This window comes from Mustela nigripes, chromosome 14 (genome assembly GCF_022355385.1).
Source record: "Mustela nigripes isolate SB6536 chromosome 14, MUSNIG.SB6536, whole genome shotgun sequence".
Taxonomy (NCBI): domain Eukaryota; kingdom Metazoa; phylum Chordata; class Mammalia; order Carnivora; family Mustelidae; genus Mustela; species Mustela nigripes.
Window position 1 is genome coordinate 99,561,562 of NC_081570.1, and position 14,849 is coordinate 99,576,410.

Sequence of the window (14,849 nt, forward strand, 5' to 3'; positions counted from 1 at the left end):
ATGGCTTTGTCCATTCTCTTTCCCCAGCTAGAAGACGTGGCCCACCATAGAAACCTTCCCTTGGTCCTTTATCCTTTTCCAGATCTTGCCCATGAAGCCCTCGCCTTAGCACCTCCGTTGTTACCTTTGGAGGGCTGAGCCATGGAGACCATCTCACAGCTGAATCCCCGATATGCCATAGCCCCATGGACCCCCCCCCCATAACTGAGTCGGGAGTGCCTGGCAGTCTTCACATAGGTGCCTGAACAGCGCCCATTCCTCAGAGATGTGATTTCCACATCAAAGTCTGTCAGTCTGCAGTCCCCTGTGTTCCCCTCTCCACCTCACACATAGCACATTGCCTTGGCTCCTGCTCTGTAAAGAAAACAGTCCTCAGACAGGAAATCTCTCAGATTCCTGCACGCCTACCCTTTTATGTGTGTTTATGCCTGTCTCTTTCCTTGTGACGTGCCAAGGTGAATTGCTTACCAGGTTTCTGGACTTGCAAGATGCTCTGGCTGGGAAACCCTGACTCAGTGGTTTTGCTCCCTGCTGAGTCTTCCTTCCTTGCCGGCCCCTTTCTCTCAGCATTTAAACATGTTCAAACCTGTGTGTCATTTTGAAAAAACCTGTTGGTGTCCCTATTTGGTTTTTCCCCTTCCCTGGCCCCACTTCCTGGAGGAGTTGCTGACCTCTGTGTTCCCTTGCTCGCCTCCCACTTATCCTTTAGCCACCGCAGTCTGGCTTCAGTGCCCACCCCTTCCCTGGGCACATCAATCCTGTTCTAGTTGCCAAACACTGTGGACATTTTTGGGGGCCCTATTCATCGGGCCACTTACTATTGACTTTGTTCTTGAACAACTTCTTCCTTGATTTTCAAGACCTCTTGCTGCTTATTCTCCCACTTCACCATCCTCCTCCAAGGCACTCTTTTCTCTGGCAAAATGGAAACCATTGCTATCTCCCCTATGCTCCTCGTACTAGATGCCTGCCATTTGCTCTTTCTAGAACAACCCTCACACTCTTCTCTTTCTCGCTAACTCTTACTAATCTTTCAAGATATAACCCCCCCCCCCTATGCTGTGCCTCCAGGAAGGACCCCTAGCTTCCAGACTAGATGAAATTTCCCTTTTCTGTATACCCATAGCATCCCATATAAACCTCTGCCCAGCACCAGATGGCTGTGACTTTAATTTCCAGTTTCCTTGTCTTGTTCTGTCATACAGGCACATATACACAGCATCTGGCATTTTATGATCAAATGGAGTTGAATCACAACACACAGAAGAGTCTGGCCCTGCAGGGGACCCTTTAAAATGGGCTACTAAAAGCATTCCCCTTTATGTTTGGCATGGCAAAGGATCTGCCCCCTCCCTGACTGCCTTTCCTCTTCCATTGGACACTCTAGAAGATGCAGGATCTTGATAGTTTACAAATGCTTAAGAAAGGTGCCCCCCACCCTGTGATGAATGTAGTGGGTAGACATATAAGAGCAGTGGTGGGTGCTGATGGCAAAAAGATGGTATTAAAAATCTGCATGGGGGCACCTGGGTGGCTCAGTGGGTTAAAGCCTCTGCCTCTGGCTCGGGTCATGGTCTCGGGGTCCTGGGATCGAGTCCCACATCAGGCTCTTCGCTCAGAGGGGAGCCTGTTTCCTCCTCTCTCTCTGCCTGCCTCTCAGCCTACTTGTGATCTCTGTCTGTCGAATAAATAAATAAGATATTTTTTAAAAAAACACATAGATATGATCATCATCCCTAAGGTCAGGCAAGGTCAAGACCTTTGACCCTTAGGTCAAAATATGGGGTTTTGAAAAGACTATTTTATGTATATCATGTATTTCCAGGGAGATTTAAGCTCCTTAAGATCAGGAGCCTTGTCTTATGTTTCTTGTTACTCCTAGGCATCTGGAAAGTACTAGTTTTTCAAAGATGGTCCCCTGTGTGGGGATAGGAATCTTTAAAGCAGGTCTTGGGCTTCAGATGAGGCCACCTGCCCTGTTGAACCCAGGAGTACCCTTCTGGTAATTCCCTATCGTGGGCCCCATGCTTATTCAGACCCGATACCTGTCTTACCCACTACTGCAGACCATGGCAATTTCTGTGTCACTCTTTGTTGTGCCCCTGAATGTCACAGAGTGCCTGGCACACAGAGGTGCTAAATAAATGTTTATTAATGAACTAATTTATATATGTGACACACTTTATACACGTGACATAGAGCATGTGTACATGAGCACTTTTGTGTACTGTGTCCATATATGGTTGTTGGGTTTATTGGTGAGAGGTATGAGGTCTCAGATGACTGGACCAGCTGATGAGTTCATTTAGAAAAATAGCTAGAAATCTCCTAGACTTAGACATTTTCCTTGACTAATTAATGGGTGTCTTAAATGACTGGAGAATACATAGAAACAGCCATGACATTGCATTTAGATATATCAGATACTGCTTCCTGTCAGTTCCTGGCCCCGGTCAGCCGCCTCTTCCCCCCCCACCACCACCACGTCAGGGCACCAGCACGAGCAACAGAATGGAACCCCCCCGCCTCCATTCCAGAAAACACAAATGGGCTCTTCCCATTTCTTCTTCATTTGGATCTTCCTAATTCCCTGGAGTTTACTAAAAGTGCCGTGTATTCCCCACAAGCACCTATTTCCCTAGACCTTGAGTACCTGTGAGGGTTTGTAGCATGAGTGCTCAACTTTCTGATGGTAATTCCTGTTCTTGGGAACTTGCAGTGTGAATCTGAGGGAACATAAATGTGTGCCTTTTCTGGCAGGTCTGGTAGCAAGAGTACCAGGGCCAAGAGAGTCACCATTTATGGACAACAGAAGGCTAGAAAGCGTCTGTGCTGTGATTACACACATTGAACCTTTCATTTCACCAGCCTGGACAGCAACCACTCTTACCCCCATGGTAGAGCCTCAGCACGGCACACAAAGCCCCGCAGGATGGGCTGGCCACACCAGCCTTTTCGCATTCATCTCCTGTCACTCTCCTTTCCCTTTTCCAGGCTCCAACCACAGGGGCCCCCTTGCCGGCCCTTGAGCCTTCCAGGCACGCTCCTGCTTAGGGGATCCGCCGGCGCCTCCTCAGAGAAGCCTTCTGTGGCCACCTGATCTAAATGAGCAGCCCTTTTACTCTCTAGTCCCTTATCCTATTTTATTTGCCTCATGGGATTTATCATTCCCAATATTAGATACTACGTATGTGTGTGTGTATGCGTGTGTATATATACACATATGTACATATATCCTGTATGTATGAGGACTTGTCTGTCTTCTTTGCTCTTCTCTCGTTCACTGCTGTGCCCCAGCACCCACTGCACACAGGCACTTGGTCAATGCTGATGACTGCTTCTATTTCAGAGGAGAGCACTGAGCATCAGCAAGTGCCACCACGCCTAGGTGCATGTCCCCTGGGGTTCTTGGGAGCGTAGGTTTGCTTGTCTGTGCTGCTATGGTCGCCCACCGCTGGGCCTGTATGTCACATCCTCATGCCAGTGTCCGGGCCCCGCCCCCGGAGCGACTGCTGTGCTCATCCCTTCCCATCCAGGTGCATGAGAGGCGCCAGCAGGTCTCCCAGATTGTGGAGGAGGTGCAGAGGGTCGTCCACCACCTGACCGCCGAAATCAGCCACCAAGACCTTCGATTCCAGGCTGTCCCTTACTCTGACACGTATAATGGGAACATCAAGGTAAGCAGGTCTCACTTACTCTCTAAGCACCACCCAGGGAGTCAGGTGCACGGGTAGGCAGGTCTCGGTGCAGCAGGTGTCACCCAGCCGAGGGTACCAGTGATCCTTTGTGTTCTGCAGGTCCTTTTAGTATTTGCCACTTACATACAGACTCCAGAGTTGCTGTGTCTTGTGAGTCCCCCTTCTGAGGCTCTGAGAAGTCAGATGGCCTGATGTCCTGTTAGGCACTACAGCCAGAACTCAGCCCGGGGCTTCGGACTCCAAACACACTGGGCTGTAACAGCTGAAATTTAGTTAAGCGCACATCCTTGTAGGCAGTGCCTGCCCAATAGAGGGGGCCTGGGGAGAGGAACTGGAGGCACCTGTGAGAAAAGGGTTGAAAGTTAAGAGTCTGGGTTGCAGAGGTGGGGGAGGAGGCAGACCTTAGAAACTGCAGGGGTGGCCTCACAACTTCTGTCCCCGCTGCAGACAGGACTCTAAGCCACCGGGGCCCATGTGTGACGGCAGCCTTCCGGCAGCACCGAACCATTCTCTCAGAAATGGCCTCCCTCACACTTGCAAACAGCCTCGAGGAACAGACATGGCTCATTGCCTTTCAGAGATGAGGGAAGTGGGCTTCTGAGTCCTTTTCAGTCCCTGTGCTGCTTTATCTTGGTTTTTCTTTATGGCTCCTAAGAACCCCTTTTGCGTGTATTAAATATATGTATATTCATGCCCTATCTCTCACACAAGACGATAAGCTCCTTGATCGTAAAGATCATGTTTATTGATCGCTCCATTACTAACACCCAACATGGTGTGTGGCCCATGCAGACACTCAGCTTCAGTGAATGAATGAATGAATGAATGAATGAATAAAAGAAATAGGGCCTGAACTGAAGACCCTTGCGGGTCCAGAACATTCCAAGGTTGTCAGGCACAAGGATCTGGGACCTGTGTATTTGGGGACAGAGTAGAGATTTGGGGAAATTTACCCCAGGATAAAAATTCTAATACTAGATTGGATCCCAACATAACATCATTTGCCCACTTCTGTCACCCTTCCAACCTGCAGTAGATCATTAGAGACCAGTGACTAGGAGTAGAAACACAACACCACTTTTTTTTTTTTTTAAGATTTTATTTTATTTATTTGAGAGAGAGTGTATGAACAGGGGGATTTGCTGAGCAGGGAGCCTGATGCAGGACTTGACCCCAGGACCCCGGGGATCATGACCTGAGCTGAAGGCAGATGCTCAACCAACCGAGCCACCCAGGCACCCCACAACAACACTTTCCCTAGAATTATATCGGAGGAAATTTCCTTCTGTGGTCTCACTTAGAATTCATAGGTTAAAATGGATCTTGCATTTATATACATCGTGTCCTGCATATTAAATTTCAAAAATAGTTGGAGTGGAGCATATGAAATTGATTTTATTTTATCTTGGAACAAATGTGGCGAGTATTAATTAAGCATCATTTATGTGACTATTAACACAATAGTGGTGTTCTCGAATTCCCGTGAAGGGGGGTTCAAAGTATGCCAGAGTTTCGATGTGTTCCCTTTTGAAATCCCATCACCTTTCTGTGGGCACCAGAAGTCACATGGATCCGTTATCTAAAGCATCACACTGTTGTTGTCTGAGAACGAGGCAGAGTTTGGTGTTCACCCATGAACTGGCCGATGACAGGGCCCTGAGCAAAGATTAACCAAATACTATGGTCAGAACTTTCTACAAGAAGGAGGAGGCCCTTGAAGTGCACAGCTGACTGATGGGAAGAGGTGCGGTGTGGAGTAGGCTGCCACGTGTTGTGGCCAGAGGTCAGGCTCCTTCTGGGGGTACCACACTTCTGGGCAATCTGTTTGACCCTTTGGACTGTTGGGCCTGACCACTTTGACCCCGACCTCTACTTCACTGATACCTGTAGAAATGGAATAGGTAGATTCTGATTGTTTGCTTTATTCTAAGTTTTATGAAACTTAGAATCATCTCAATAGCTCACATGGTCTCAGCAATTGCCTTGCATTCACCTGTGGTTTTGTAAGGACCAATCATTAATACTGGCCATGGGCCATCAGTACGGGCAAAAAGATAGGGAGACGTTTTGCAGAATCCTTTTGCTTCCTTCCAACCCTTCCCATTACCAGACCTTTAAGCCAGCCCAGGTCATTCCTCCCTGACTGAGAGCCAGCCCAACATAGATGACAAGCCCTGAACAAGCCGTCAGAGGGCTTATGCTTACATTCTGGCTCTCCCACTTAACTGGCTGTGTGTCCCCAGGGAGATGTCAGAGCCTCTCTGAGCCTTAAATTCCTCATCTGGGAAATGTTAACAAAGCCCACCTCATCGTGGAACTGGGAAGATCACCTCGTCTAATGCCTGGGCTTGCAGTGCTTAGTATGTGCAGAGCTCAGTGTATACTGTTTCCTTTCCCTGCTTTCTCTTCTCCCCCTTGGGTACTTCTTAGAGTTCCAGGTCAGGGGCACTCTCTTCCTTGCAGATTCCTTACACCAAGGACTCGGTGAATTAACTCATCTGCCTGATACCGTGGTTAGTGGCAGGACAAAGATGGAACCCTCCTGCAGTGGGCAGGTGCAGCCCTCTGTCCGTCTCAGCACATTGCCAAGCGTTGAGTGGTTCGTTGAGCTCCCCAGTTCGACAGGTTGGTGCCCCGGAGATTGCTGTTACCGCTGAAGTCCGTGAACTCACACTCCTGTCTCTTTTCTTGACCCCAGGTTTTGGCCCCCAGCCAGTTCCTGGTCACCATCCCAGTGAAGGGCCTGGCCGGGTACAGGGAGGCCAGGGAGCAACGCTGGCGTTACTACACGCTGCAGGGCACGAGGCTGTCCTGCCCCTTGCAGGACCCAGAGGGCCTGCAGCAGTGGCTAGAGGTGGAGCAGTTTATGAAGAGCCTGTGGCAGTGGCATGAGGCGGATGTGAACATTGAGGGCGATATTGTGCCCGCCAAGGTCCTCCAGGTGTTCCGGAAGCTGGTAGAAAATGCGATTGGAACCTGTCATCTTTCAGGTGAGCTGATCAAGAACAGGACAAAGGGCAGTTTCTGGCATTTCCTTTTAGCTTTATAAAACCTCTGCTTAGGGACGCCTGGGTGACACAGTCCGTTGAGCGTCTGACTCTTGGTTTTAGCTCGGGGCACAGTCCCGGAGTCCTGGAATTGTGCCCTGCATCAGGCTCCACACTCAGCATGGAGTCTGCTTGGGAGTCTCTCTCTCTCCATCTCTCTCTGCCCCTCACACTCATGCTGTCTCACACTCTCGCTCTCACTATAAAATAAACAAAATCTTTAAAAAAATTAAAAAACAAAAAACCTGTGCTTAAGTGTTACCTGAAACTCGTGCCCTAAACGGAGACAATAACCATGTGCTCCTTACATCTGTTCACTCCCCGAAATGTGAATTAGCTCTTTTTTCTGCTTTGACACCCAAGAGTCGGATGCTGGGATTTCCGTGGATCACTGCCCTGGCAGACATACAATGACCTTTGGCTTGCACACCCTTCCCTGGATGTGAATTTAAAACCTTGGGTATGCTTTATAAAAAGCAAATTGCAAGCCACAGATCATTGTTTCTAGCACACTTCTATCTCACCCTACAACTGACTGCAGTCCCCCAGTGTCTTAAGATGCCACATTCAGAAACCACTGACTTGTGTCAAAACACAAAAATGAGAGGCCGTGAAGAACTGATTAAATTTGACAGTCCGCAGATCTTAAACTGTATGCTACCATGTGGGCATGTGTGCACACATGCACACACACACATTTTGTTCCCACAGAATAAAAAAAGTGTATTTCACACTGGGAAAAGTGGTGAATTTCCTTAGTTATAAAAGAGTATTTGTAAACCAATAAGAAAACATACAAGTAGAGCAATAGAAATCATGACCCCCCCCAAAAAAAAAGACTCACAGAAAAAGAATATAAACAAGTAGTAGTTAATAAAAAAAGTGGGAAAAGGGGGCACCTGGGGGGCTCAGTCAGTTAAGCATCTGCTATTGGCTCAGGTCATGATCTCGGGGTCCTGGGATCAAGCCCTGCATCGGGCTCTCTGCTCCGCAGGGACTCTGTTTCTCCCTCTCCCTCCACCTCTGTCCCCAACTCATACTTCTCTCTCTCTCTCTCGCTCTCTCAATAAAATCTTAAACAAAGAAACAGACAAACAAAACAGGGGAAAAGGCTCCACCTAATGTATGTTTCAAGCAGTGTGCATTAAATGGACAGAGGTGAAATGTGGGATCATGCTCAGAGCAAGGGTGACTGTGGTACAAAAGGCCTTTCCATGCATTGTTCTTGGAAGTGTAAATCGGTGCCTACTTCTTAAGGGTGATGAGTCTGTTTTTATTTTTATAATGTGCTTGACTTGACAGTTCAACAATTCCAGTTCTAGAAATAGATTCCTACAGATGAGAAGGAAACAGACACAAGGGTGTCTACTTCCATAGGCTCTGTAATAGAAAGGAACTAGAAATAATGTCAGAAACAAAGGGAGATGGACAAAATAAATTGTACTATCTCTGCCTTTCGTCCACTGTCCTGCCTTTAAGAATGGGGTACATGTTGTACACACTGAGTTGTGAAAGATCCATATGCTGGATAACGAAGGGAAAACCAAAGTGCTAAACAGGACGCAATTCCACATGTGTAGAAAGAAAAGGATTTCAATGTGCTTTTACTTGTCTGGACGGAACTGATCTGAAAGTTTCTGTGATGGAATTAACCCATGTTGAATGGATTCTTACCATGTATAGGATGCTTTGGTCATGGCATAGCAACCCTGGAGAGTCAGAGTTATTTTTCTGCCTGTTTTACAGACGAGAACACTGAGGTTTAGAGAGATGAGCTGACATGCAGGAGGTCACGCACCACGCAAGCAGAGCCAGGGCAGAAGTGAGGTGTGGACGGGGCAGGCTGGTTCCAGCATGTGCTGACCTCTTCACTTTGAAACAGTGGTAATAGTAAAAGTGCAAATGAGACCTTGCAAATGGGCCAGGTTGATGAGATGCTTTCAGTAAATAATGCCAGGGTGCCAGACGTCGTCCTGTTCCTGTCTGGGCAGCTCTGATGAGATGCAGACAATAACCTCTTCATCACACGCCAGCCCAAGGAGAAGAGTGTTTTCCTTTTGAATAGCGTAGCACGATTAATGAGTGAGCTTCCATTTTATTCTCTGAGCAAACAGGAGAAAAATAATAGACCCTGACCGAGACAGCTTATCCTCATCTTTAGTGAAGACAAACGAAAAAACTACTGTGCATCTTTTGAAAGAAGGGGGGACAGATCAGCAATGAATTCTAGTACAGGAGCTGGAAAATGCTCCCAGATGCATTGGTTCTTCTCTTCCTCTCATTGCCTGGTTTGAAGAGGTAGTGGGAGCTTCTTCCTACTCCTTCGATCCTTTCAACCAATGGCGATGACACACTTTGAAGCATTTTATAATTATAAGGGCTTGGGGTGACCAATGTATTGGAGGCCAGACTAGCTTGATGGATGGTGGAAACGATGCTGTCTGAGAGACTGGGAGTCGGGTAGGGAACGAACGGGTTAAGCAGAACCCCACCAGGGGCAGATGGATGAGTCGGGTGGAATGCTGTCCCCAACAAGGTCAGGACATCTGGGCACAATGGAGGGGACATACAAGAATGGCTGGATTTCATTTTTACTAGCAAATAGTCCCTCTTTCCTTTGTCTTCTGTGTCTCTTTTCTTCAGTTGAGCCTTCTGAAAAGAATCTTATTACTTTCAAAGAAAAGGAGCCGTAACAGCCTTGGGGGCGGGGAGAAAGGAAGAAGCAACAGTCACCCACCACGAGATTTGCTAGCAACGTTTCTATCCATATTCACTTAATTGTCTAGTTTAGCCATAAATACCCCAGCTTTGGAGTGCTACCAACCTGTGCCCAGCTGCCCAGGCACAGGGAGCTGCTCGCTGCCCCTGCTCCCCAGTTCCTCCTTTGAACGTTTGCAGGGAGCCGGGCTTTCTCTTCTCATTGCCTCTTTGTCATTTCCCAACAGGTAAGGTCAGCATGCTAACACACCACTCTGCAGTTTGGGTTGCCGTGGAAACAGCCACAGGGCAGGTGGAGCTAGAGCTGGTCCCTGCTGTGGAGATCCCTACTGCCTGGTCTGCGAAAGCTCGGTGGCCTCCCTGTCTGAGGCGCTGGCCTTCCCGACAGAGAGTGGAGTGCATCAAGGTATTGGGGAGCGGAGGGCCCAGCTCCCCAAAGCAGAGGCACTCACAGCTTATCCATCCGCAGCATCACTAACTGCCAGCCAGCACTGGAAGGGAAAAATGAGCTTTCCCTCGAGCAGTGGTGCTCCAGGTGGGGGCCCCACAGTCCACAGCGGCCCCTGAGAGCCTGTTAGCAATGCAGATTCCTGAGCCCTGCTCCTATCCATGGGCAGGGCCAGGCCGTCTGGGCCTTAACAAGCTCTCCAGGTGCAGGCTCGGCTTGGAGAACCAGTGCCTGCGGGAACGTGGACACAGCCTCTCCCATTCCCTGTGCACAAGGAAGTGGTTTGCCCTGAGCCTGCCTCCACGTCCCCAAGTGGGAGGTTCTGCCTGCTTAGTGGCAGGTTCCCCCCGCCACCCCGCCCCAGAGTAGTGGATAGCTTCAGAGATGGCAAGCCTCCTCCCCCTCCTCATTTTCCTGGTGTTTTTCTCTTTTCCCAGTCCTTTGGGTTTGCCTTGTTGGCCTGTTCCCATTATCACTGGCAGCTGAGTTTCCTGCAGGCCGAGCAGGTGCTGCTGGAGCAGCTGGACGAGGACGGGGGCTGCCGCAGGAAGTGTCTCCGGGCCCTGAGGCAGATGAAGGAGGACGTCTGGTGTCCAGGAAGGAGGCCGGTCATCACGTCCCACCATTTGCAGGTGAGTGGGCACACCCCAGGTGTGGGTGCATCCTCTCGGGGGGCCCCACGCGCGGGCCAGAGCCACTCCCGCTGGGGGGGTGTGTACGCGTCAGATTCGAGAGGGGGCGCTGGTGTCCCGATTGGCCATCGCATGTACTGTTGCCTGGTGAGACCGCGACCCCCGGGCCATCTGTGCCCACCACAGCCCTGCCCAAGCCGAATGGCCTCCTCTTTTCCTTGGCCCTCTTGCTCTCTTTCCTTCCTTTTGGTCGGCTCCTCTTTTTCTTCTCTGTCTCTCCCCTCCACTTACTTCCGTCGCCAAACCAACACGAGTGCCCACTGTGTGCCAGAAACCATGCTGAGGTTCAGCGCTGTTTACATGGTATGGCCCCTGCCCCTGAGAAGCCAACAGTCTGGGAACAGCTTGCAAATGGCTTGACTCGGGACTTTAAGACTCCCTGGGTCTCCACTTCAGCCTCGTGAGGCCACGGCCACATGGGGGTGGGGGGACACCAGGAAGTGGTGATTGCCATGGGGTCATGGCTGCGGACCTGAACTTCTGGGTTCCAGATCCTCAAGCAGGGATTTCCCCTTCCTCTGCAGCACTTGCCTCCTTCCCCAAACCCAGTCATACACATTCATGACTGCCTTTAATCACTCGTTCAGCAAATGTTTATTGGGGTTACTGTGGGCCAGACACCTGTTCTGTGCGCTCTCGTGGAGGTCCCAGGTGAGCAAACACAGAAAGTGGTTCCTGCTTCCTTGGAGTCGACAGTCCAGTGGGGGAGACAGGCCGTCAGGTGGTCCCCCAGGTGCACGTGGCATCACACAACATGGGGAGCACCGGGGAAAACAGACCCAGAGCAGCAGACCCCTGGCCCGGGTTGGGACATCACAGGGTATCCCTGGGGAGGGGGGCACTCCATCACACCCTGAACTCCTCTTTTGCAAATTCCCAACGGTACATGGTGAACAGGCCATTCATGGAACATGCTGTGTGGCACTCTGAGGTTGGGAGGTGGCAGGTGGACTTAGAGACAGCACAGCCTAAGCCTAGCTAGTGTGTGTCCGGGAGCTTCTCTCTGACCTTTTGCACAGGCGAGCACAGGCTGCCTGTGCGGTGCCTTCCCGCTTGTGCCCCCTCTTGTTCAGGGGACCACCATCTTCTGACCCTGGATAATTCCTCCAGCTCCAGTGTAAGCTCTTGAAGAGCAACTACTACTGCACCTTTAGTATCTCTCCCAATGCTGCGTACATAGTAGTTGCTCAATAAATATTTGTTGAGCAAATGAATGAGTGCTTTCACATCATATTCAGCTTTTTTCCCCCATGAAGGCAGTAGTCTCTGCTTTTCTTTCTCCTCTTTCCTAATATCCTGTCCTCTTTGACCCCCCCCAGAATTAGTTAAAATATCATTTGCACACCCCGGGGCCTTTCTCTGGAGTTTCAACATTCTCGGTATGTGCCCACACACATTCCCCTAAAAACACCCACCTGTTCTTGAGGGCATGTGCTTGCGGAGGATGGTCAAGTTCATTCGGCAGGTTTGGCTTCTTGCTTGCTTGCCTTCCTACAAGCCACACTAGGAAGGGTCAGAGCTGAGAAGCAAGCCACATTCTATCTTATCTGGAACCTCAAGATCTTAACCACTGACTTCACTGCCTCACAGTTAAGATGGATGGTAACATATTAAGTGACATGAACATTTTAGACAAGAGTGAATAGGGCCACAGTGGGCCTCCCATCCCTTGACTGCTGTCAACACTGTACTACACACAAGGATATACTTTGATTCCAGTGGCTTCTCCATCACTAGAGGGTTTTAGGGCAACTTCTTAAATGTGCTTTGTTTCAGTTCTCCCTAACTCAGTGATAGAGTGCAGAATCGTGCATTCTCAAGAAGGGTCAGTTGAAGGCGGGGGTACTCATGGAGAATGGCAGGACAGACAGAAGTAGTACTAGCTGCCTGTTCTTCTAGTGTTCCATCCTCGGTCCAGGATGTCCTCACCTTTAGACATAAGGATGGATGTGGCTGGTGACCGTGTGCTGTTAGACACCATCCTGGATGATGGCTTGAGTGGGCAGGATCCTTGCCAAGACTGCAGTCTGGGAAAAGTAGAAGAGCTGGGTTGAAAAACAGCCTCAGGAAGGGAGTATGAGTCGGCATCACCCTCAGTCTGACATGGTCTAAGGAGGTTCTTGCCTCCTCCCCAAAGCAGCTCTCCCCCAAAGCAACTTTGTATGAAGAAGAGCTCATCCTTCATTGGCTTGCTTCTTCCTAAAACCCCACTCAAAGGCACAGGGGTTTGATGCTAAGAAGCTTAACCACTTTGGGTTTGCTTAGGCAGATAAAAGCTTAACCACGAGAGGGATTAAAGCAGGGGTGTCTAGGTTATCTTGATAGCATGACTTTATCGCCAGCTCATTCACATTGCACAATGTGATTTAAATCAAAACACACTCGGGGGCGCCTGGGTGGCTCAGTGTTAAAGCCTCTGTCTTCGGCTCAGGTCATGATCCCAGGGTTCTGGGATCAAGCCCCACCTCGGGCTCTCTGCTCAGCGTTGAGCCTGCTTCCTCCTCTCTCTCTGCCTACTTGTGATCTCTCTCTCTCTGTCCAATAAATAAAATCTTTAAAAATACACACATACTCAGGATCTTGCTGTGAAGTCGCAACTGTTGTTTTCCTTTCTCATAGAGGCTCTTTTTAAAAAATGTTCAATATCCAGATCATAATATTAATGAATTATTTCCCTTAGTCAATAAACATTTTTGACTGCCTCCCATGGGCTAGCTCCTCTGCTGGGGCTGTGTGACATCAGAGCCATGAAATAGGTATTGATTGGCCTCTTTGTGCACAGAGCTTACAGCCTTCTAGGGGATCGCATACATAAATAACAGAGATGATGGCAACTGCCGTCATGGGCATTCTGAGAAGTACGTGGTGAAGAGAGTGTCGAATGGTCTCGTAGGGGCATTTGATCTGATGGACGAGTGTCCTGGACGAATTGGGGAAGGAAGTGTGTTCCAAGCAGAAGAAGTCAGATGTGCAGGAAGTCCCTCCGGGGTAGCAGAGAGCGATGTGAGGCCAGTGGGGCTGGAAGGAGAGCATGAGGGGGGCCGAGGGCCAGCCGAGGCTGGAAAGGAAGGCAGGGCCCCACCCTTGTGAGCCAAAACCCTCCGAAGAATTGTGGTTTTTCATTAACCAGCCAGGAGAAGGCTTGCAAGTCTTTCAGACCAGAAGAATCATGGATTTCTATTTCAAAAAGATCATGTTGGCTGCAGCATGGGTGGTGACAGGATGGGGACAAGAATGGGGACAGAGGCTCGGGGGAGGCGGAAGAGGAGGACGGCCGTGGAGACGAGCATAACAGGGGGAGATGGAAGAACCACTTCGGAGGACTGGGGGGCTTGGTGATGCTGGTGAGGGAGGGTGACCCCCGGCTTGTGTTTTGCGTGACTGGCTAGACAGCAGCCCTGGAGACGTGGGAAAGCCATGAGTTCAGTTGGGACAGGCTGATGGAGATAACCTTCAGATTTCCAAGAGATAACAGGGGAGGAAGAGGTCAGAGGAGAAGTAGGGCTTGGAGAAAGAGTGACTTCCGTGTGTTTGGTGGGGATTCAGGCCACTGAGGAAGGAAGCAAGAGAGAACAAGAGAAAGAGGGTGTGGAATCAAGCCTCCAAAACTCCAGACTGAGGCAGTCAAGGGGCTAACATGCCAAGGCATAGCTGTGGCGCCTGGAGAAATCCAGGGAGCGCGTGGCTCGGAAGCCAGTGAAGAAGGATTTGAAGGAGGCTGTGAGTGGGAGAATCCGATTCCGCTGAAAGGTCAGGTAGGGCCAGGGCGGGGCAAGACCTGTTGGACTTAGCAGCATGGAGATCATTGGACCTCACAGACAGCAGCTTCTCAGGCCAGATGGCAGAAGAGTCCGTATGGCAGTGGATTGAGATGGGAATAAGAGGAGGGAAATGACGACTGATAATTGAGCGGATTGTTTCGAGAAGCCTGCACTTGAGCAGAGGAATGAGAGGTTAGGAGGGAGCTGGGACCCTGGGACGGGGGGGGGACAGGAGAGCTGAGAATAGTTTTGTTTTGTTTTGTTTTTAAGATTTTATTTATGTATTTGACAGAGAGAGACACAGCAAGAGAGGGAACACAAGGAGGGAGAGTGGGAGAGGGAGAAGCAGGCTTCCCGCTGGGCAGGAAGCTGGATGTGGGGCTCGATCCCAGGACCCTGGGATCATGACCTGAGCTGAAAGCAGAGGCTTAACCCACTGAGCCACCCAGGCGCCCCTTGTTTTTTTTTTTTTTTTTAATTAAATT

The 14,849-nt window shown here is 49.8% G+C and overlaps 1 protein-coding gene across 4 annotated transcripts in view; it reads left to right on the top strand.

Moving 5' to 3' along the window:
• MAB21L3 (mab-21 like 3) overlaps positions 1–14,849 on the top strand; it is a 45,445-nt gene that overhangs the window by 6,920 nt on the left and 23,676 nt on the right. For all 4 annotated transcript variants that reach the window (XM_059375840.1, XM_059375842.1, XM_059375839.1 and 1 more), the window contains exons 3-6: positions 3,537–3,677; positions 6,397–6,688; positions 9,691–9,869; positions 10,349–10,543. In XM_059375840.1, the coding sequence (XP_059231823.1) occupies positions 3,537–3,677; positions 6,397–6,688; positions 9,691–9,869; positions 10,349–10,543 (807 nt within the window). The remainder of the gene's footprint in view (positions 1–3,536; positions 3,678–6,396; positions 6,689–9,690; positions 9,870–10,348; positions 10,544–14,849) is intronic.